General features: G+C 36.0%; 1 protein-coding gene across 5 annotated transcripts; it reads right to left on the bottom strand.

Annotated features, from left to right (window-relative positions):
- Positions 1–646: 646 nt before the first annotated feature.
- Positions 647–17,811, bottom strand: LOC108460381 (uncharacterized). 5 transcript variants are annotated; one of them, XM_053022106.1, is made up of 52 exons: positions 17,447–17,811; positions 17,140–17,199; positions 16,732–17,029; positions 16,381–16,609; positions 15,925–16,264; positions 15,699–15,812; positions 15,495–15,623; positions 15,228–15,419; positions 14,936–15,130; positions 14,569–14,706; positions 14,355–14,477; positions 14,008–14,261; positions 13,616–13,719; positions 13,135–13,229; positions 12,777–13,013; positions 12,058–12,249; positions 11,898–11,979; positions 11,725–11,792; positions 10,850–10,995; positions 10,602–10,710; positions 10,370–10,516; positions 10,181–10,228; positions 9,973–10,101; positions 9,601–9,840; positions 9,383–9,523; positions 9,206–9,291; positions 9,013–9,118; positions 8,498–8,593; positions 8,259–8,411; positions 7,697–7,870; positions 7,383–7,597; positions 7,175–7,310; positions 6,969–7,094; positions 6,630–6,674; positions 6,423–6,500; positions 6,214–6,330; positions 5,710–5,836; positions 5,534–5,634; positions 5,299–5,436; positions 5,027–5,110; positions 4,476–4,622; positions 4,240–4,371; positions 4,096–4,143; positions 3,869–4,015; positions 3,732–3,793; positions 2,740–2,893; positions 2,451–2,642; positions 2,249–2,353; positions 1,876–2,013; positions 1,399–1,635; positions 1,144–1,245; positions 647–1,043 (listed from the first exon to the last, which is right to left on the bottom strand). In XM_053022106.1, the coding sequence occupies exons 3-52, from the start codon at positions 16,898–16,900 to the stop codon at positions 894–896; spliced, it is 7,017 nt and encodes a 2,338-aa protein (XP_052878066.1). In that variant the 5' UTR covers positions 16,901–17,029; positions 17,140–17,199; positions 17,447–17,811; the 3' UTR covers positions 647–893. The 5 variants fall into 5 exon arrangements, with proteins under 5 accessions (XP_052878066.1, XP_052878065.1, XP_052878062.1 ...); XM_053022105.1 differs by having other exon boundaries at positions 17,140–17,185; XM_053022102.1 differs by lacking the exon at positions 17,140–17,199.
- Between the last annotated feature and the right edge of the window lie 3,521 nt (positions 17,812–21,332).

The following is a 21,332-nucleotide window of genomic DNA, read 5'->3' as shown; positions in this document are numbered from 1 at the left end:
AACCAACAATCCAATGCCCATAGTGATCATGTACAATATCATCTGAACCAGTAGCGCTTGGCTTTCCAAATCAAGAGTCAACACCGTCAAGTTTAAACTACCTAAGCTAGGCGCTGACCATTTAAACTCAACCTGTATGGTGGACGGACAGCCCTTGTTTTCTGAATTAAAAGACAACCGCGAGAGACATGGCTCTAGAAATAATCATGTTTTCATCCAAAGGTTCATAAAAAAATGATAGCTTTTCTCGCAATCCAAATGCTATGAACAAAGTAGGCCAACGGTGAGGGAAGATAGTATTGACGTAAGATCTCATTTGAGCCAAACTGCAGGCGGGAAAGGGAGCAGTCTACATAATCTTGCATTAAGTTGCAATCCCTTGAAAGATGGGGAATGGATTCAGGTTCGGAGTTGCAGAAAGGACAGCGGCCCCTGATGTCCCTCCCTCTTGTTCTAGGAGAAGTGCGAATAGGTGAGTTATATTTTGTTCATTGTTGTGGTTCAGTTTTCCTGCCGAGCCTGATTTAATTTGATTGGCCCCGACTTTCCTTAATATATATTTGACGGACTAGGGAATGACTAGGTATCCCCGGTTATCCAAAATCATCAAAATCTACTAAGAAAGAATCTAAGATTAACGGACAAATTAGCCTAAACCAATGGGGTGCTTAATTCACAATTTTTGTATACTTCTAAATGTATAAAATGAACTTGCAGTCCTCGGCATGCCATTTACAACAATGAATAAGAAGGCAGTAATTTGGAATAAGTTTTAACTGGCTTGTAATACAGAATTCTAAGGGACAATAACAATAGTAAGACTTGTACAGTTTACAGATACTCTAAAATTACAGTCCTATTACATTATGGCATTGAAAAGAGTTTTTAACTGGCTAGTGTGCGTTGTCAGAAACCCAACCAGAAACGATACTATCGTCCACAGGTTTCAAGCCCCCACATGATCTTGCAACAGATTCAAAGAGTTTTTCAATCTCGGGTGCACACCTTATGAAAGATCGATTCCAGAAGTTGTATCTAGGATTCTGAAATTAAAAGAGAAAAAAAAAACATGGAACAGTTTTGACATCATATTACATACCAGAAAAACTAAAAGATGATGTCACATTCAGAATCAATTTTTACCTTTATGAGCTCAATGAAGGTAATGAGGAGACCCCAAGGATGAGGTTTATTAACAATCAGCCGTTCCAACAAAACTCTTGTGATTTGCTCTTGGATAATTTCCTGTAGAAAGAAAAGTTTTATCCTCAGTCCATTAGAAATGCAATAATAATTTACTACCATGAAACAGAAGTTCTTCCTGTAGAAAGAAAAGTTTTATCCTCAGTCCATTAGAAATGCAATAATAATTTACTACCATGAAACAGAAGTTCTTACCTGATTCGCTTCGGCAAATAAGTATAGTAAGATGAAGGAGAAGTAATGTGTATGGTTGTTTGGATATCGCAATTGGTTCGCAATTGCATTGAGAAAAAGATAACGCCCCTCGGTATCAAGGTCTGCTATTAGAGTCTGGAAAATATCTAAGGCAGCACTAACTAAGAACACACTCATTGGAGCAGTGCTTGCTGCTGACTGTGCATGAGGTACTCTCGACTGCAGTTGCTGAATTGCCTAAAAGCAGTTTTCCACAAGTACTCAGTAAATGCCAGATGATATATTTTCAGTAGAAACATGTCATTCTACATTTTTCACCATATCATTAGAAGGATTCCATAATAAGGCCTCATTCCAATTAACTGGATGAGATTAAAAACAAAATACCTAGTAAATTAATACATGTTATGCATAGTGAAGATAAAAATTGATTACTAAATGATAACATCTAGAAAAGTAGAAGAAACTTTAGAATACCTGCATACCGACATATAGCACCAGTGAGTTGATTAATGGAACATTATAATGGGTACCAGCTGATGCTGCCTCGCTTGGTGAAAGGAGTAGTCTTTGTTTCAGTTCAGTTAGAAATGTAGATCCTCCTTGTGGCCTCATCTGCAGAGAATTTTTCAGAAAATTTTTAGCGAATAATTTAAAAAGGTTAATTCAATGGATCTTTGACAGTAATAAAAATTCCAGGGAAAAGTAGGAGAGAAGAATGGTTCTCAAATCTGAAAATGTTAGATAAGAGAAATAGGTTGATGTAAACAACCAAGAAACCAAAACGTTTAGGGAAAGGTAAGAAACAAGCTCATGAGTCCAGCACAAAATTAATAGTTAATTTGAGAACCTTGAGATACTCATCTACATCAGCCTTCATCTGTTTTGCCTTCAGACCAGCATCAACCTCAGAAAGGATGCGAGGGGGTTCTCTGATTTCCGGAAGCAAATCAATCTGCACACAATGATTACAGAATTACTTTCTTGATTAAACTAAACAATACGAAGAGGAAAGGAGGGAGGGAGAGGGAGAGAGCATGATGAACTAACACCTTTAAGTTGGGAGTAGATGGATCTGGTAACCTCATATTGCGTGGAAAAGCACTAAGGATAATATTTCGCATCTGTATGCAGCTCGGAGGAATCACATCACAGAAGGTAAAATGACAATAACACAGGAACTCAGGGAAGTCATGAAGTAGAACCAGCAGCACCCTGAGTGTGCCTTTATACAGAAAATGAACCTAATATGCATATAATACAAGAGAGAATCAGTAGGACCATCATAATTTGTTTACAATGAAAACAAATAATCAAAAAAGTCTTTAGAAAGAGGCAAACCGGCACTCCGAGCTCAGCATTCCTCAAAAACGGCTCCAGGAATTGAAGCAAGTCTACCAGCAATCGTTGGATATAGGGCCAACCCTTCTGACCATTCCCGGTGAGCAATTTTGGCATGAAACTTCTGTGACTGACAAGCTCCAGCCATGCAAAACTATAACAGCAAAGCAAGCAATGAACTTAAGTAACAGGACTTACAAATAGCATCTTCCAGATTGTAAATGTGCATGCCAAATATTAATGCTCAACAAGTTATTGGATTTCCAACTTCATCCTACCGGATGCAGTGTTCTCAGGATAGTCTTCATTGAAGTGCTCCTTAAAGCATTAATCAAAAGCAAAGTTGGTGGGGATAGGAAAGTGCATAAAAGCATCCAGGTAATTATTTTTTGGACATTAGATAGTTTAGCTATACTGAATGATTCGTGAGAAATAAAACAGTAACAGAAGCATTTAATTGTAGCTACCAGGTACCTTAACCCAGAATGCCCATTTATCATAAACCATACTACAAGTTAAGCCAACTCACTATAAGGTATCCACTCAAGGAAATAAGAATATGATGACTAAACCAACCCTTCACAAGGAAATTTTTTTACTCAAGACTAAAAATTGTATCTAAATGATGCTTTTCAAGAGGAGACAGGACATCCTAAAAGCATATTCTTGCATATATTAAAAACTAATGCTACATTTGGTTGGAGTATTATTTTTTTCACATGTTTTATCACTGTTTAGCTATAAACTACTCGCAATTAGTAATTTTTAGCCACTCTAATGCCTTGTTTGTGGCAAAGAGAAGGAAAACTTTTCGCTTATTTTGAAGAGGTCTTATTTTATACAAGAGTTTTTACTCATCTTTTTAATTGCATGTTTAAACTTGTACTAACAATTCTTTCTTTCATGACTATTTTAGAACATGTGTTAAATAAACTTTTTCCTCATGTTACTACACTAGTAACCAAAGTAGCATAAATGAACTCAATTCAAACCTGAAAGCAGGAACTTTAAGGGGATGGAGAGCATGAAATGCATTGGCAAAGGCAGTCAAGATCTGCAATAAACACAAAAATAATTAGGCTATTCAATGGCAAACTATCTTGGCTAAGCATACGCAGATGAATGGTACCTGAAAATTTGCACCATCAGGGACAGGGTCCAAGGAACCAAGATCTAACAGCCAATTAATAAATAATCTGAAATATGGTCTTGGATTAAAAGCTGCTTTCTTATCCTCAGCCTCTTTTTGAATAAGTCTTACAGTCACAGTCAAAATCTGTTCAGCACCATCAATATCATTACATATTTTTGCAAAACAAAATCAAAAGATACAAATAAAAGTTAAATAATTTTCACCTTGGACATAAGAAAGAGTTTACTTGATCCCTGTTCCACTGGGCAAAACTAAAGAAATTCCCAGACAGAGGACAAGTTAAAACATTTTAATGCAAATGAAACGTAGATCATATTAATATAATGAAAAAGAGGATATAGTAGGACCTTAAGGATTGACACCACAAGTTTTGCATAAATATCAATGGCCAGGAAAGAGAGAGTTTGCACTTGCTGAGGTGATTGTAATGTGCCAGAATTCATGACTTCAGAAGATAGGCAATGTGCAACAGAAAGTTCCTAGCATGAAGTAAAACTAAAAAATTAGTTCGGATCTCCTGAGTTCTCTTGTTAATTTATATGTAACACAAAGGGGGGAAAGAAGAGGCAAGGGGGAATTTCACCGTGATAATACGGAAAAAACGTTCTGTCATATCATCCCCTTTAAGCAGTCCATTTTGATGCAATTGTACAATGTAATGATTACAAGGTCCATCATTTGCACCAGGAAGCTCACAGATCTGGTACCATTCTGCAAACAACATGGAAACCTACAAAATATATAGAAAGAAAATTAACACAGGAATTGAGTGATATACCACTTTTCCTGCCATGCAGGAGAAAAGAAGAGAGGACGGTGAACACAGGGCATAGAAAAAAAAGAGTTTTATTGGGAGAGAGAGAGGAGAGAAAAGAGTAAGAAAGATAAATGACTAAAGTACGCCAATAGGAATAGTGCAGGCTTGCAAGGAGTACTTGCATCACCACTTTCAAACATTGGTGCAGATCCAATTATATGAGATTTTTAACAGGCATTTTTGTTAATTAATACCCATAGGTTTATATCTTGAACACCCTTAAAACCAACTTAGAATTTTCACTCCAACAGTATGAAGTGAAATCTATAATATGCACAAAGCATTATGCCTTTTTAGATACTGAAACAAATAGTCACCTGCTCCTTGAAGCCTGCAGGATCTGGTTCTAGAGCCTCTATATTACTATTATCTTCCCTGCTAGCTGGTGTGTGCCCAGGTGCCTGCTTCAAGAAAAAGATTTGAGCTCAGACATAATCTTAGTATATGTACGAATTAAACAATAACAAATTAAGCAATAACTTAAAAAATTTTATTAATTCCTCTCCCAAACCCTGCAACTGCGACTCCTCTTTTACATCAACAAAAGAAAGGAAAAAGAATTAAACAATATAACACATGAGAGGGCAACCTTTTTGTCTCTAGACTGCCTAGTCTTATCCTCCTTTCCAATAGAAGCACTGGATAAAACTGCCATACTTGCAGAAGGATTTCTGATCATCTCAATCAAATGTTGCAATGATTCAGAAGATCCAGGTTTTGAAGCAACCTGCACGATCATAACAATTAAGAGACCATACCAAAATAATCAAGTGGGAAAACAAAAGAGATAGAGAGGGAGGGAAAGAGAGAAAGATAAGACCCACCTTTGCCAGAGCATCAACAAGATTGTGGAGTTCTGAGATGACTCTGGATTCATCAGTAACCAAAGTTTGAAGAAGTGACATCGCAAATTCCGTAGCAGCTTCTGCAGTTAATGGATTGCATGAGTTGGGATTAGCAGAAATGACTTCACTAAAGGGAAAATTACTTGTGTACATACTATTCCTTCCCCCATCAATAAGTTTTGCCATAAGAACGTTGTACTCTGCAAGGTTCAGCAATTCACTTCGAATAAGGCCAACTGTGATATCTTTGTTGAACTTTCGCTCCTCATCCGAATATATCACCTGTAAGAGAAGAATTGAACAATCAACACAGATTGAGAGATAATTCCAGACATATCTAGCCACTACAACAGAACAAACCAATAAGTTATGCAAAAAGCCACCAAATGCAGAATACCATGGAAAAACTTAGCCAGAATACATCATTTTACCCATTAAAATGAAGTCCTAACAACGGCAAGAGATTAACCACTATAGACAGCCATCTGCTATAGCAGTTACTCGTACTCTCTTTACAAATAAAACATGTAACAAGTTTAGAATCCAAAGCAATGGAGCTATAGGACTCCATAACTAATATTTACAGGCAACTAATGCAACTTCACTGTTTTATACACCAAGGAAAACAAGCCTCCTTCCATATGCAGAACAGAGCATACCCAACTAGTAAGCTCCTTAACAGCAAGCTTGCAAACATCACGGACAGCTGCCAGAATAGCAAGATGAGCATTGACATGAAGACTATTGGATGCATTCTCATATAAGCCTTTGAAAACCTGCATATGCATTGAGAAACAAAATCAAGCAATTTCACAATATAAAATAAATAACCAAAAAATAAAAATTCCCCCCACAATCAGTAGAATACCTTTTGAGCCACAGCAAGTGCAGCCTCATCCCGACTTACACATCTGAGTATGATTTCAGCTACCTCGGAGATCAGTCCCTAAAATAAAAATGTCATAAAACAGTGCTCAAATAATATAACCAAACAAAAAGAAAGTTCATTGCTGATACATAAATAACATAAAATACATAGCTGCAGTACATGGAAGTTGTAGAAAGTTAACAATACCTCAATGTCAGCTTCTCTGCCATCAGTCGTCACCAAACTTTCCAACTGAATGGTTTGACAAAGAGTCAGAAACATATTTTGACAGATTTCAATGTTTAATAGGAAAAACTCAAACTCAAGTAGTACGAGCACAAGAGTAAGAGGGATGGCAGCTATAGTCTGAGGGATATTGTGCATTTATCACAATATTTGAATGTGAAAAGGAATATGGAAAATAAATACAGGAAGAAGTTGATAGTTGCAGACATCAAAGTCATTCACTGATCCGACCAAATTCTCCCAGAACCCAAAAGATAGCAGGATAAATAAGGCAGGAAAAAAAATGGAGTTGCATTCAACCTTCAGAGCAACAAGCTGAAATTTATCCAATGCATCCCTTGTGCTCAATGAAGCCTCCGAGATGCTACTTCCAAGACGCTCGGTTACGGCAGATGAAGGTAACGGCTGTGGTGTAGGTCCCAGTTCCTAGCAACCAATTGGGAGCATGCGTCAGTAAAAAATAATGACTCTACTAGCACAAAATTCATCCATACAAAGTTTCTCACTTTTACTGCATCAGTGGTCTCCACCGAATGCAATTCAGGGGCCAAAGTTGTTGAAGGGAATGAAGCATTGAGGGGATCGTTTTCAGTAGTCTGCTGGGTAAGAGCAGCTCCTGCGCCAATATGAATTGAGGAAGCACTGAAACAGATTTTATCAGCTACAAAAGCAGAAAAAATCAAAGAGACCAAAGTATCATTTAAACTGACCCACCTTAAAAGAGCAGCTGACGAAGTTTCAATTGCCTCAGAAGTAACATCCAATTGTCCCAGAGTTCCAGGGCCAGATGTGTAACCAGGGGTACCTTGCCCTGATGTTGAACCAAATGTGCCGGTTAGACCAGCATCACCAGATAAGCTTGAAGGACTAGCAGACATAGAATGTGAATTCTGGCCAGATTGATTTTGCCAAGGAAGCCGAACAAAGTCCTACAGGATAAAGAGGACAAACAAGCAGGAAGGATCAACTATCAGTGCCTTCCTTCTCGAACCAAAGTAATCCTTGTTCAAATGGTTATTCAAGACTACCTCATACACTCGCTGCTGAGAGAGAGACAAGTGACCTGGTTTAGGTCGAAGAGCCTCAGGCACAACACCCACAGAACCTTGTCCATACATGCTTGGATCAAAAAATGTGGGATCTCTATGCTTTCTTCTTAAAGAAAGTTGAGTAGCTATCTCTCCATCAATTGTTTGTATTGCCTATATATTAAAGTCATATAGAAGGAGAGGGGGGAGGGGGATAAAGTTAGAACCAAGAACAGAAGATCAGTTAAAACACATTAACTCTATGCCAATTTTCTAAAATCCCACCTCTATGCAGAAAAAAACTACCACATGAATAATGCATTACTGTGAAAAAGGAAGCCTAGAAACCAATATCTGATGAACATTTTCATTAGAACAGTTAAGAGTCACTAATGAACCCTACTTATGAACCAAATCCATGAGATTCATAGATATTACAGAAACCAACTTAAGAACCAAGGTAAGAGTCAATCCATGAAAATCAAACCAAGCCTATCTGCAAAACTTAGCTCAATGAAACACGTATGCACAAAATACTATTGATCAAAAGCAACCATATGACCTTATCAGTAGCAGCCTGTTCAATCACTGCACAGCCAAGATCAAGGTTATCATTAGTAACAAGCTGAACAGCTTGTTCTAGAAGATCACTCCCAACACTCAAACCCTGAAGTGAATTCCTCAGCTGACTTGATATAGAGCCACGTAAAGGTTCCTAGAACATCAAAACAACATATTAAAACCATACAATAAAGTTGACAAGGCATGGAATAACAGAAAATACAAGATATGAGATAAAACCTTGCATGTAACATGCGCTAGACTTCCAGCCAAACTTGCAACCATCAAGTGTGCAGCATTATAGATCCGTGTCTCGTCTGATTCCATAGCATAATCCTAAATTGCATTTGATTAAAGTGATTTAAGACTAAGAATAGTGATTCAATGACTTGTTCAAAAAGTTGGTTGTAATCATTCCAAGATGATACCCAGGCATTTCAGGAATATGCTCCCTATAACTTCTAGGAGACAAATATAAATCATACAAACATAAACTTAAAAGAAAATATATCCAATGATTGTGAGAAGAAATAAAAGCTTTATATAGATGAACAAGAGAAACAAAATTGAACTCTAATAAGAACAAATACTAGAAAATACAGAAAAGTAACAAGACAGTTTCTGAAAATGAGCTAAAGGCAGTAAACCAATATGGAGATAAAAAAAAAGGAAAGTCATCTTATTGCCTTAACAAAATGGATTGAATAAATTTAAAAGTACTTGGATCTAAGCTTCATTGACTTGACATTTCAGACCTTTAAAACAAGCTCCTTGGTTGTTTGAGTTGCTATAGAAACACTGCGCTGAACAATACCAGCTACAATCTCTTTGATAGCTCTGTCCATTGCAATTGGAACTACCCTGCATCACATTATATGCAGAGTTAATCACCAAGGCACCAAGCAATGTATAGAAAAAGCAGGAAATGATATGACAACAGCATAAAACCTCTGGAAGTGCATGTGCAAGCCTAGAGAACTGAGCTTCTGATTGATAATAACATGAGTTCCAATGTTAGGAATTGACGTGGACAGCTGCAAAGAAGACAAGGGTGAAGAATCTAAATAATAAAAAAAGTTAACAATTCTTTGAACATGGAAGAATAAAAACAAAAAACAGCCATACCTGACTAACAGAAAAAGGTGACTGTGATGGAGTGGCTTGAAATAGTCCTTGTGCAGAAGGAAGCTGATCAGACAGGCCTAAAGCAGCTAGTTTTTCATCCTCCACCAATGCACCAGAAGAAAGACGCAAGGGCCCAGCATACTAAAATAACTCCAAGAAATAAATATTAACACATGTAATTAACTACTAATAGCAACTGCAAAAATAAAAAATCAAACCTGTGATAACAAATGTGTGGGGCCACCAGAATTTGGTGGACTAGCACCCTCAAGAGATAAATCAACATGATTAAGTGGAGAAATTATTCCAGATTTAACTTCTGCAACCACTGGGGCTTGGGATACCCCGACATCTTTATTAGAAAAATCAGGATTCCCCTCGAGTTCTCTTTTACGATCCTTGAGAAGAGAAGTCGGTGAAATGTCCTTCATATCCACACCAAGGTTCTTGAATAGAACCTAAAAAGCCAAAGAGAAAAAACACAATAAGCAGATAAATTAAATGATTACCAAGCTTCTGTGAGGAAAACCACAATATTGAAGAAAAAAGACCTCATCTTCATATGGCATGCTTAAAATATATAACAGTACCTCTATGTCAAACTTGAGATTCATTTTCAAGTTCGGCATTGAGTAAATCTCAGCTAGTAATGACAGAATGCCCATGGTCCAAGGATTAGGGGGTTGGTATGCCAGACTGCTTTGACACGGCTCAAGAATCTGCAAAATGTAACATATTTATGATAACCCAAACTTAAGGTCAGCACAAGAAATCAGTTAATTTTATAAATAATCATACCTTTGAAGTAAATGGGATAACTGCAATCATTAGCCCCTTCTCATACGCCTGGAAAAAGCAAAAGTAAAAAAATGAATAAATTCAAATCAATTGATAGATCAGTAGACCAGATGTCATAGATGGGCATAAGAATAACTGAAACAATAGGTTGTATAATCAACTAAAAGTTTAAACTTAAGAAACAAGTACCTCTATAATCAGAGATTTGGGATCTATTTCACGAGCTCTCAGGACTTGATTTCGGCCAATTGTTAACTTCCCAAGCCAACTACCCAAATTTTTTAGCAACGACCGCTCTTCAGAGCTTGATTTTATAAGCTCAGATCCCAACAAAACCTAAACAGTATATGGGATAATAAATCATTTTTTCAGTTATTGGTCAAATTATTCTGCGTGGCTAAATTAATTAAACAACAGAAACCTTGCAGTTCTCATATGTAGCCTGGATGATCTCCTTAGTCAAAGCCTTTGAGTTAACTTTGTCAAGAAACTTCAAATACAAATCATGAAAATTTGGCTCAATGCTTGCTCTGCAATAAAGCACATGAATAAGTTAATTCAATAGTAGAAAAATGAGCAGGAAATATAAACAGTTCAGTTGAATAATCAATGGCATACCATACAAAAGAGGCATGAACATTTATGTTAAATAAAGTATCTAAGTCTGACCTTTTCATAACCATGTATTGGGCAAACCAAGGATAGTACTGCTCTTTCAGGATTTCAGTGAACTCTTTTCCTTTAGCTTCAATATTTGCAACCGAAATATTATTGATTATGAATGATATCTTGTCTTGAATCTCAGATGCCGGAGCCTACAAATAAAGCAAAATTCAACATTCCATGATCATCATTGAGTGGATTAATAGTCTGTTTTGATGGAAGAGAACTAGAACGGAGTAAAGGGAATATCCTAGCTGGCTTGGGAGTTTTTTATGGGAGGGAAGGGGATGGAGGCAAACTAAAACCCCCCAACAAATCACTTTTTAGAGACCCTCTGTTTGGGAGCATTTAAGAGTCAAATAGTCCACTTACAAGCTTTACACGAACCCCTTTTCTCCTAAAAGACTATTTTAACAACTTTAGGGTAAAATGATGACATTATATAGACTCTCTATTTGCTCCACCCAGTCCACTCCCAAACAAGATGATGCATAATCACGTACTTTTCCACCTGTTTACTCATTCTATCTTTCACCTGCAAACCATCTAAGTCTGAGCCAGGTAGGGAAGAACATCAATGGTTCCAAACACAACAATTCTTACAGCCACACCAGATTGGAACTAATAGCTAACTTGAATGTTTTTGGCACTTTCATTGTAGCAAATTCTAAATCCTTTTCTTTCATCATAGCCCAGACCACAATTACATACGGTTTAAATAGATAACATCATCTATAAATATGAAATCTTTTAATTGTTTCCATGTCGTTAATAGCAGGAGCAAAAAACATAGAACTGTGATATGCATACTGATTAATAAAAAATTAAAACAATTTTCCATATACAAATTAGATGGTTGACAATAACAGCTCATCAAATACCTCTATGGGCGTCTCTCTTCTCTCAGCAGCAGCAACTAGTGTTTCAATGTTCAAAGCAGAGCCAAACCCTGTAATAAAAACAAAAGATTGTTGCATAAGTGCACGTAAAAATATCAATGTTTTATGGAAGACTGCAAATGAAACATCCCAACAAAGTTATGGAAAATTATTACTAGTAGAAGTAATGCCCCGAGAAGATCGAACAAAACCAGGGGAAGCAGACAGCATAGACGAACCACTGCCTACACTTTGCGACTGAAATTTAAGGAACAATATTAGCTGTAGATAACAAGATCCCACATACATCACAAAATAATAAGTCGAGAGGCATACTACTTTCTGAATACTAGAAGCATCACTCAAGGGAGCAACTGAAGGCTGCCCTACAGAAGACACCAGTGGTTTCACATCATTGGAAGATGCAGCAGGGGCTTTAATACGATCATCATGAGAACTATCATGTCTTGGAAGCTGAAGTTGAGAAGAAAGTTGTGGCCCTGGCTGAGCGATGCTAGAGCTATTTAACTGAAATGGTGACTCCAAATATTAGAAAAGAAAGCAATAACTAGATTGCATAGATCAAATAAAAAGATCATTGACCCGAAATACGGGGAAATCCTAACACAATGGCGACCCGATCATCAGCAAGTTACAGATTTTTTATCATATTAAACTTCTCCAGCCAAACACATCGTACATTATAAACTTCTCTTGAGTTTGCTGCACCAACTCAAAAGCATCTCTTTATTTATTTTTAATACTTATACATGCATGGATCTAAAAAGAATAAACTTCAATGCAGGCTATAAAGAGAAAAGAAACAACTGATTTAACAGCTAAATTCTTGAATGACAGAATCTTAATATTATTGTATCACCATATTATATCCTGCTGAACTCTTAGATGCAAACCAAATAAGATATCATTTATAGCCAGCAAAATGAGCCAATATTTAATTATATATTATCGCCAAGCTAATATCTATTTTGTGACATCATTATTTGTAAATTTAAATTCTACATATGCAACAACAAAAAAACACCACGATTTACCTCCCCGTTTACTGGGGTCACCTGAGAGGAAGCCTGGTGATGAACAGAAGGATTGTTGCTCCCATCTGGCTCCAAGTGACCTGATGAAATCCTGATAAGAGCTCGTTCAATGAAAGCAACAAGCTCTGAATGAGTGGCACGCAGGTGAGATATCTGTAAAATATGGTTGCAATACTGCGGCCACTCAATCAGACGATCCACAAACTGCTCCAAGGCCTTGGTTCCAAACAAAAACATCTGTACATGAGATAGACCATCAGTAATTCATTAATAACAACTAAATTACTCCTTTACACCTTCATCGGCAAGAAACCAAAGATGAGAAAGAAGACAACACTAATGCTAAGAAATAACTAACTTTTGAATCTGCAGGTTTACGCAATGCATCTAGAACACAACGCAAGGCAATTCCAAGAGTGAGGTGAGTTACAAGTTGATGCTTGATAACAGAGCCTGAAATTCCAAAAGCATGAAATAAGTTTAATAAAAAGGCGGGCTTGATAAAAGAGCCTAAAAAACTTATCCACACCACATTAACAAAAAAAAAAGAATATATTTGTAGGTCAGAAAACTATATAGCAAGCTGAATCAAATAAAAGGATAAGTAAGTTATAGACTAAACAACTAGAGCTTTACATATATTTTGCACATACTTTTAAAAACATTTATCCAGATGGATCATGATAACCAAAGAAAGACAAAAGTGATGGCAAAATTTGAACACTAAAACAGCAACAAAGTCTTACACATGAAACATATAGCTAATGTAACAGCCAGAATGGCCCTGAACAGCTAGGATAAAAATTGGTATATTAGGATTATATTGTATTATAACTCACCAAAGAGAACTGCAGCAATTTTGAGCTGTCTTTCTGGATACTTGGGGAAAAATCGGTATTCTTCAAACAGATTCGCAATCATGCACTCAAATATCAGTTGTTCCCTGTTATAAACAGCTCATTGAACCATCATGTCTTAGGAATGAAATTTTCTAGTAAATCCAAATTTTCAAATAATGATAAATGTTAAAGCAGATATAGAATGTGGCATAGAGACATGATGAATGCCTTCCTTAACCAAAAATATATATATATATCAACCAGATGCATCGAAACTAGTACAATCACATAACCTATTAGGCATGCCAATAGACAAGAGTGGTACTGAATCTGAGAATATTTTTGGAGCAATGAAAGCAAAACCTAGGAATGGTACTGAAGCAACAACATACCTTCTCACAGAAGAATCCTTGAATCGGGCAAGCATTTGAACCATTGCATCAGTAGTCAACTGTTCAGAAAACATTTGATGAAAGTAAGAGTTTGCTTCTGCCTCAATATCATCTCCATATCCATCAGAGGTTGAAGACTCTGTGGACCCACCATTTTGCAACTTTGGAGTAGAATCCATTATTGTCACATGCAACCTTTCCATTTCCTCGAGAAGCTGAGTAGAGGCTATCACCCCAGTATTAGCTTTAAGAACCTGCACAGGATACATACACAGGAAAAGCAGTTAGTTTCCAAAAAAAAAATATACCAGATGTGGATTACAAGAATAACCAATTAACAGTAGTACCTTGATAATGGTAGAACTAGCTTCCAAATAAAGATTCAAAACTGCAGTACTATGATGGAAAGGTGTGGCAGAAAACTCTTGTGATCCACCAAACTGTATCTCCTTCAAGAACTTTAGGCACTCCTGAAAGTTGCATCAGACATGTCAGCCAAAACATTCTTAGGATCAAATTAGCTTCAGTAATCATAAAGGCTGGAGAAGGACTTGATATCACCTCCAAGAAAACATCTTTATATGTATTCAGGTTACTACTCAACCACTTTTCAAAATCTATGACCTCTTTCCTGGAAGCAAGGACTGCTAATCTAATGCCAGAAGGAAAAGGTATCATCTCCAGCACTGATGATAGAATCTGCAAAAACAAATAAGATACCAGAGAAATTACCAAAAATAAATTATCACATTCAAATAAAAGTACTTTCTAAGGAATGAAATATCAGAACACTACTGAAAACTTAAAAAGAGAGAGAGAGTGAAAGAGAAGGAACAATTTGACATTAGCAGCAGTCTGATGCAGAATAAATGTTTTACCTCACAATGTGACGCAGAAGGAAAGAAACATAATTGAAAATCCAAATTACCTTTAACTCTTGACAAACTTCCAAAATTCTAATCATGCCGTCTGGCTCACTGTTGTGTACTTCTACAAATCCCCGCAAGACAAGATTAGCCTTCACATTCCATAGTTCAAGTACCATACCAGCACCCAGAGCATTCTTAATTATCATTGGGAAAACTGTGGAAGTTACATCATGCAGGAGGAGATTATAAGCAGTCTGCAAGCATAGGCACAAGATTTATTAACCAAAAGTTAAAGATACAAAAAAGAAACATCAGACAGCATGAGAACATATTGAGATTGTGGACATTTACATTAACATGTGCCATCCCAAGAAGCAGGACTTCAGGGCAGTGTTTTAACGGGTAGTCAAGCATTGATCGAACAAAGATGGTGTGACCCCTTTCAGCTAGTTGACATAGCACATCTAAGAGGTCAAGACACAGCCAGGCATGATTTTCATTTGCAAGGTGAAGCTTATGGCCGTACACTGCATCCATATAGGCCTGAAAGATTGAACATTATTCCTACTGCAAATATAGCGACAAGAAAAGGAAAGACTACATTTACATAGCTCTTACCAGCTTCCTCGAAGAATGGTCAAAGGTAAATACATCTGGCACTGCTGATACAGCATATTTTAGAAAAGATAGCTGACCTTCACTATTCTTCCACACGGACCCACAAATGGCATGGAGTGGAAAGGGGTCCTGCACAAAGAACGATAAAAAAACTAAAGCAATACAACAAGCAAGCAACTTCACACTAAAACAAAATCACAATACCTGGCATGCATGTTGATATACAGACATGAAAAAAGTGAATGCTGCTTCACTAGGAATGTAGAACCCCTCATGATCCAGGTTTTCAATAACACGAATCCAGTTGGTACCAGGAGCCTGTATTCAGCATGCGTTACAAAAATAAAGAAAATATGCTCCTTGAGGAAAGGGCTATTGGTAAATCAAAAGACGTCAAGAACCGCATAAAGCAAAAAAAGGTATTACTCACAAATTGCTTTATAGTTTTTACGAGAACATCAATGTTCCAGGAGCTCAATGAAGGCAAATCATATGAGGTGTTGCAACCAAGGGCCAGGCTAAATGTTGAAAACATGGTTTGGTTGTCCTCAAGCCCTGCATAGGTGAGGACAATCGTGCCAAGTATTCTAGCTATAGTCATCTCTGTTAGAGGTAAGCAAAGAGATAAAATTTCTTTGCAGTGTGCAACATCAACAGTGCATCCATAGCCTAGTTCCTTAATGATATCAGCCATGCTCATTTCCTTCTCCATTTCTTCTAAAAGTGCATCAAAATCATTTTCTCCAGATTCAGTGAAGAAATCCATTTTCCTGCAGAATAAATAAAGTGAACAAAAGATATATTATCACAGAGTGATTAAAAAACTAACAGACAACATGACACTGAAGCTTGCATGATTAACTGCAGTTTTAGATGAGAAGAACACCTTAAGAAATTAGCCCCATGTGATTCATCTGAAAGTATTGGAGTCAAAATAAACTGTGCAGCACCGTTAGCTTGAACTAGAGATAACATCTGCATAAAGGAATCTACATGCTTGGAAAGAGCACCAGAGCACTGGAGGAACATAACTACATTCTGAATTTGCTCAGTAGAATCGAAAGAGGCAGTATTCGAGTTCAGTTCCTCAATCTGAGCCATACAGAAATTCTTCCCTAGAAAAATGCAAAAGCTCCACTTTCATCATTTTGATCAGCAGTGTCTAAGAACCTAACTTAAACTAATCAACGGTACATCCATTTAACACGTCAATGCCCATTCAAACAATGTAACTTACCACAGATTTTTATATCAGGATTTTCAGAATCAGATAAAGCAAGACCAATGCCAATTTTCTCAGACATGGAAAACTGCATTGCTTTTGAGAAATTCTCCAAAAAGTTCTCACTGATATCCATACTTCTTAGTGACTGACAGAAGACAGTACAAAAATTTGGCTTGTCCATTGCATGTCTAAAAATCGATGCTACAACTTGTTCAGATTGCAAATTCTTTGAATCTGTCTTGTGAGAGTTCAAGCAATCTAAGCAGGTCTGCAACACCAGAATGCTTCCCTCTATACCATATTCGATGAACTGCCAAGAATAAACAGGCAACATCAGCATGTTATCCAGAAAACTGCATTAAATTGAAAAGTATCAAACAAAAACCCCCATCCAAGCCTGCTAGTTATGTCTCTTGACACCTTGACAAATCAGCGGTATCTTAGATCTTAGTCTTCCTTAACATTCCTGTACATAAAATCCTACGTATAAGACGGCACCAAACTAGTTAATCGTGTAAAGAAAGAGCTACAACATGATCAAGCAATGAGTGTCAACTAGATCCCAACTCAACCTAATTCTATTAGCATACATTAAATCTAACAGTTACTTTTGCGTAATTTTAGGGTTTTTGGAGTGACCAGACAAATCATTAGAAATGCAACAGCAAAAAAAATCCCAATAGGCGTAAATGACTACAAAAAAGTTGATTGAGAAAGGGGGGAAAACCTGGCAGAGGTCTCGAGAAACTGAGTCGGCGTTGGCTTCGGTCAAGGACTGGAGCAGGAACCGAACGTGAGTTGAGAGCGTGGACGAAAGGTTGAGCATGGTCAGGAGAGACGGATCACGAGGGTTTACGGTGAGTGTAAAACAAATATAAGAGAAAAGAGAGGGATTAGGTTAGGAGTGGCGCGGTTACAGGGCCTCTCAAGATCAGGGAGACTCAGAGAACCGTTGAGAATAAGTGAGAGAGTCGAGAGCTGTTTGGATGTTAGAATTGGGACAAAAGTTGCGTTTGGTGAAGTGAGAGGGAGACTAACTAATTCCGAAATGTTTAATTTTTATAGCTCATGAAATAGACTCGAAGATAGCTTAATCATATGAAAAAAGGTAAAATGCATTATATTAAGGTTTAAATTATACTTAATTTTTTTCCACTTTTAGTACTTAGACTATTATTTTCGTTTTGATTTGCACAAAATAAAATTTATAAATAAAAAAATATAAACACATTTTAATGCATTCAAACATATATATTTTTACAATAATAATATTTATGTCAATCAATTAATACTTAATCAAAAATTTTATTTATTAGATGAGTGTTAAAATAGTTTGTTATAACATAAGAAGTAATGAGTTCAAACTTTCGTAGATAATTTAAATTTATATAACACATGTATTACTTTAGTTGGTTAAAGTCAAATTTTCGAAATTGAATCGTTAATCGAACTCGCCAGATCACCTGTTCATCGATCGATTGATTCGTTCAATTTAATTAATAAATTATTAAAATTTATAAAAATAAATATACATATACAATAAAAACTTAATTCAACAGTTTCATTTGTCTTGGTTGTTTTAAGTTATGTGTCCACGCTTTCTCAAAATTTTTAAATTATTTTACTTTTACAAAATTATTAAAAATATGTGAATTTAAAAATTCATTTAATAAAATATTAAAATGTATCTTTCGATATTTAATTATAAATATATTAATTAATTATATAATAAATTTAAATTGTTTAATAGATAAAATGACAATTATTGTTAATTATATTTTATATAATAAATACAAATTATATTGTTAATAATATGTATTAATTAATTATATAATAAATACTATTTTATTTTAAATTAAGAATTAAAAAAGAATGTGAAGCCGCAACAAGAAAAAAAGAATGTGAAGGAAAAGACAATAAAAATTAAAAGAATGGAAAAAAAGACAAAACACGATATAAATATAAAATTTGTTATGAAATATTTACGTGGATGTCATTATCAACCCCATAAGTTATAAAACTCTTCCTATACCCCATAAGTTATGAGACTTTTCTTATACCCATTAATATGGGAGATAAAAGGTCATGACCCTTTACATGCCCTATAATAATTAGATAGTTACTTTTAACCCCTATATATATGGGGCTCATGTACTCATGAAAAATATATATAAAAAGAATATACACTCTCTCTTATATATTCTCTCTACACTCTTTCTTCTATCACATTTTAGTTTATTCTTTCTTTATTATTTCACAACACGTTATCAGCACGAGTCTCTAATACAATAAATCAAGGCTAACAAATTTTTCCTTAAAGATTGCCGAAGGACGCTTAGGTGAAGTAAGGGTAACAAGTTGATCTATTTCATTTGCATATGTGTTATTTCATTTGCATATTAACATGCTTTATTTTACATTATTGACTTGTATATTTTGTCTTATAGTTTATAATGTCAAATCTTACAAAACTCGAATTTGTGGCTCTGGACATCACTGGAAATAACTATTTATCATGGGTACTAGATGCTGAAATTATGCAAAAGGTCTTGGTGAGACTATTAAGGAGGGAAATGAAGAAAGTACACAAGATAAAGCCAAGGCCATGATTTTCCTTCGCCATCACCTCCATGAAGGTCTAAAGACCGAATATTTGATTGTTAATGACCCTCAAATTCTTTGGGCCAATTTAAAGGAAAGATATGACCACCAGAAAACTGTGTGCCTAAAGCTCGCTATGAGTGGCTGAATTTAAGATTACAAGACTTTAAGTCTGTTAGTGATTATAACTCGGCCATGTTCAGAATCACTTCACAATTGAATTTATGTCGAGAGAAGATTACTGATGCAGAAATGTTAGAAAAGACATACTCAACTTTCCATGCAAATAATGTTGTCCTGCAGACACAATATCGTGAAAAAGGCTTCCAGAAATATTCTGAATTAATTTTTTTGTCTCCTAGTGGCGGAGCAAAACAACGAGCTGCTAATGAAAAACCACGAATTACGCCCAACTGGCTCTGCTCCATTCCCTGAAGCGAATGTGAGTTTACACAATGGGCAAGAATTAAAAGAAACACACCATGTAAATAGTAGTGTGCGTGGCCGTGGTCGTAGCTGAGGGCGTGGCCGCGGACATTTTAAAAATTCACATTCCTACCAGAAGTGGGATCGGAAAAATGTTAACAGGGAAGAGAAAGAAAAAGGTGAAAATGTGACTAATGTATGCTATCGTTGTGGAGGAAAAAAACATTGGTCTCGTGTGTGTCGCACACAAAAGCATCTAGTTGATCTTTATCAACAGTCCATAAAACAAAATGAAAAGAAAGTAGAAACCAATCTTGTGTATAAAGATGGCGAAGGTGATTTTGATGATGGCAATGCAACCCACTTAGAAGTGGCTAATTTTCTTTCTACCCTTGAAGGAAATTATTAAGGCCACAAATTTCGATAAATAATAAAATAAACCTCTACTACTCTATGTTTCATTTAGCAACTTTAATAATGATGTTATGACCTTTACTAGTGCTATGTTTTATGTGATAATTTTACTTTATAGACCTTTTAGTAATTTGAACTTTGAATACCTGTTTTCACCATTATGTGTGACATTTTGTGGTTATTTTGTTTCTTTGAAGAACATTATCTCACAAAGGCAATCAACTATGAATGGTGAAAATATATGTCTAGCAGACAGTGCAACTACTCACACCATATTGAAAGACAAGAGATATTTTTCTCATTTAATAATGAAAGAAGAAAGTGTTCGGTAGTACAACTATTATAGAAGGCTCCGGAAGAGCAATTATTTTATTACCAAGGGGAACAAAAATTAAAATTATTAATGCATTATACTCCCCTAAGTCTCAAAGAAATTTATTGAGTTTTAAAGATATTCACCAAAATGGATATCGTATTGAGACTTTAAACGAAAGAAATTGTGAATTCCTTCAAATTACGAGTATTGCTCAAGGCAATAAACAAATTGTTGAGAAATTGCATGCATTCTTTACTGGTTTGTACTACACAAATATCAGTTCTATAGAAACACATGCTATAGTAAACTAGAAGTTTACTAATGACTTTGTTCTTTGGCATGACCGGTTAGGCCATCCCGGTTCAATAATGATGCGAAAAATAATTGAAAATTCATGTGGACATTCATTGAAGAGCCAGCTGATTCTTCAAAACATTACATGTGCTGCATATTCACTGGGGAAATTAATAATCCGACCATCACCAGCTAAGATAAATAACGAACCACTTACTTTTCTTGAGCGAATTCAAAGGGATATATATGGGCCTATACATCCCCGATGTGGACCATTTAGGTACTTTATAGTTTTAATCGATGCATCGAGTAGATGGTCTCATGTATCTTTGTTATCAACTCGCAACCTGGCGTTTGCGAGATTGCTTGCTCAATTGATTCGATTACGAGCCAATTTCCCAAATTTTCCTATTAAGACCATCCGTCTTGATAATGCTGGTGAATTTACTTCACAGTCTTTTAATAACTATTGCATGTCCATTGGAATAAGTGTTGAACATCCTGTAGCTCATGTTCACACACAAAATGGTCTAGCAGAATCTTTAATAAAACGACTTCAATT

Source organism: Gossypium arboreum, chromosome 11 (genome assembly GCF_025698485.1).
Source record: "Gossypium arboreum isolate Shixiya-1 chromosome 11, ASM2569848v2, whole genome shotgun sequence".
In the NCBI taxonomy this organism is placed as follows: domain Eukaryota; kingdom Viridiplantae; phylum Streptophyta; class Magnoliopsida; order Malvales; family Malvaceae; genus Gossypium; species Gossypium arboreum.
Note: the sequence above shows the minus strand (reverse complement) of the source record. Positions and strands in the feature narration are given on the sequence as shown.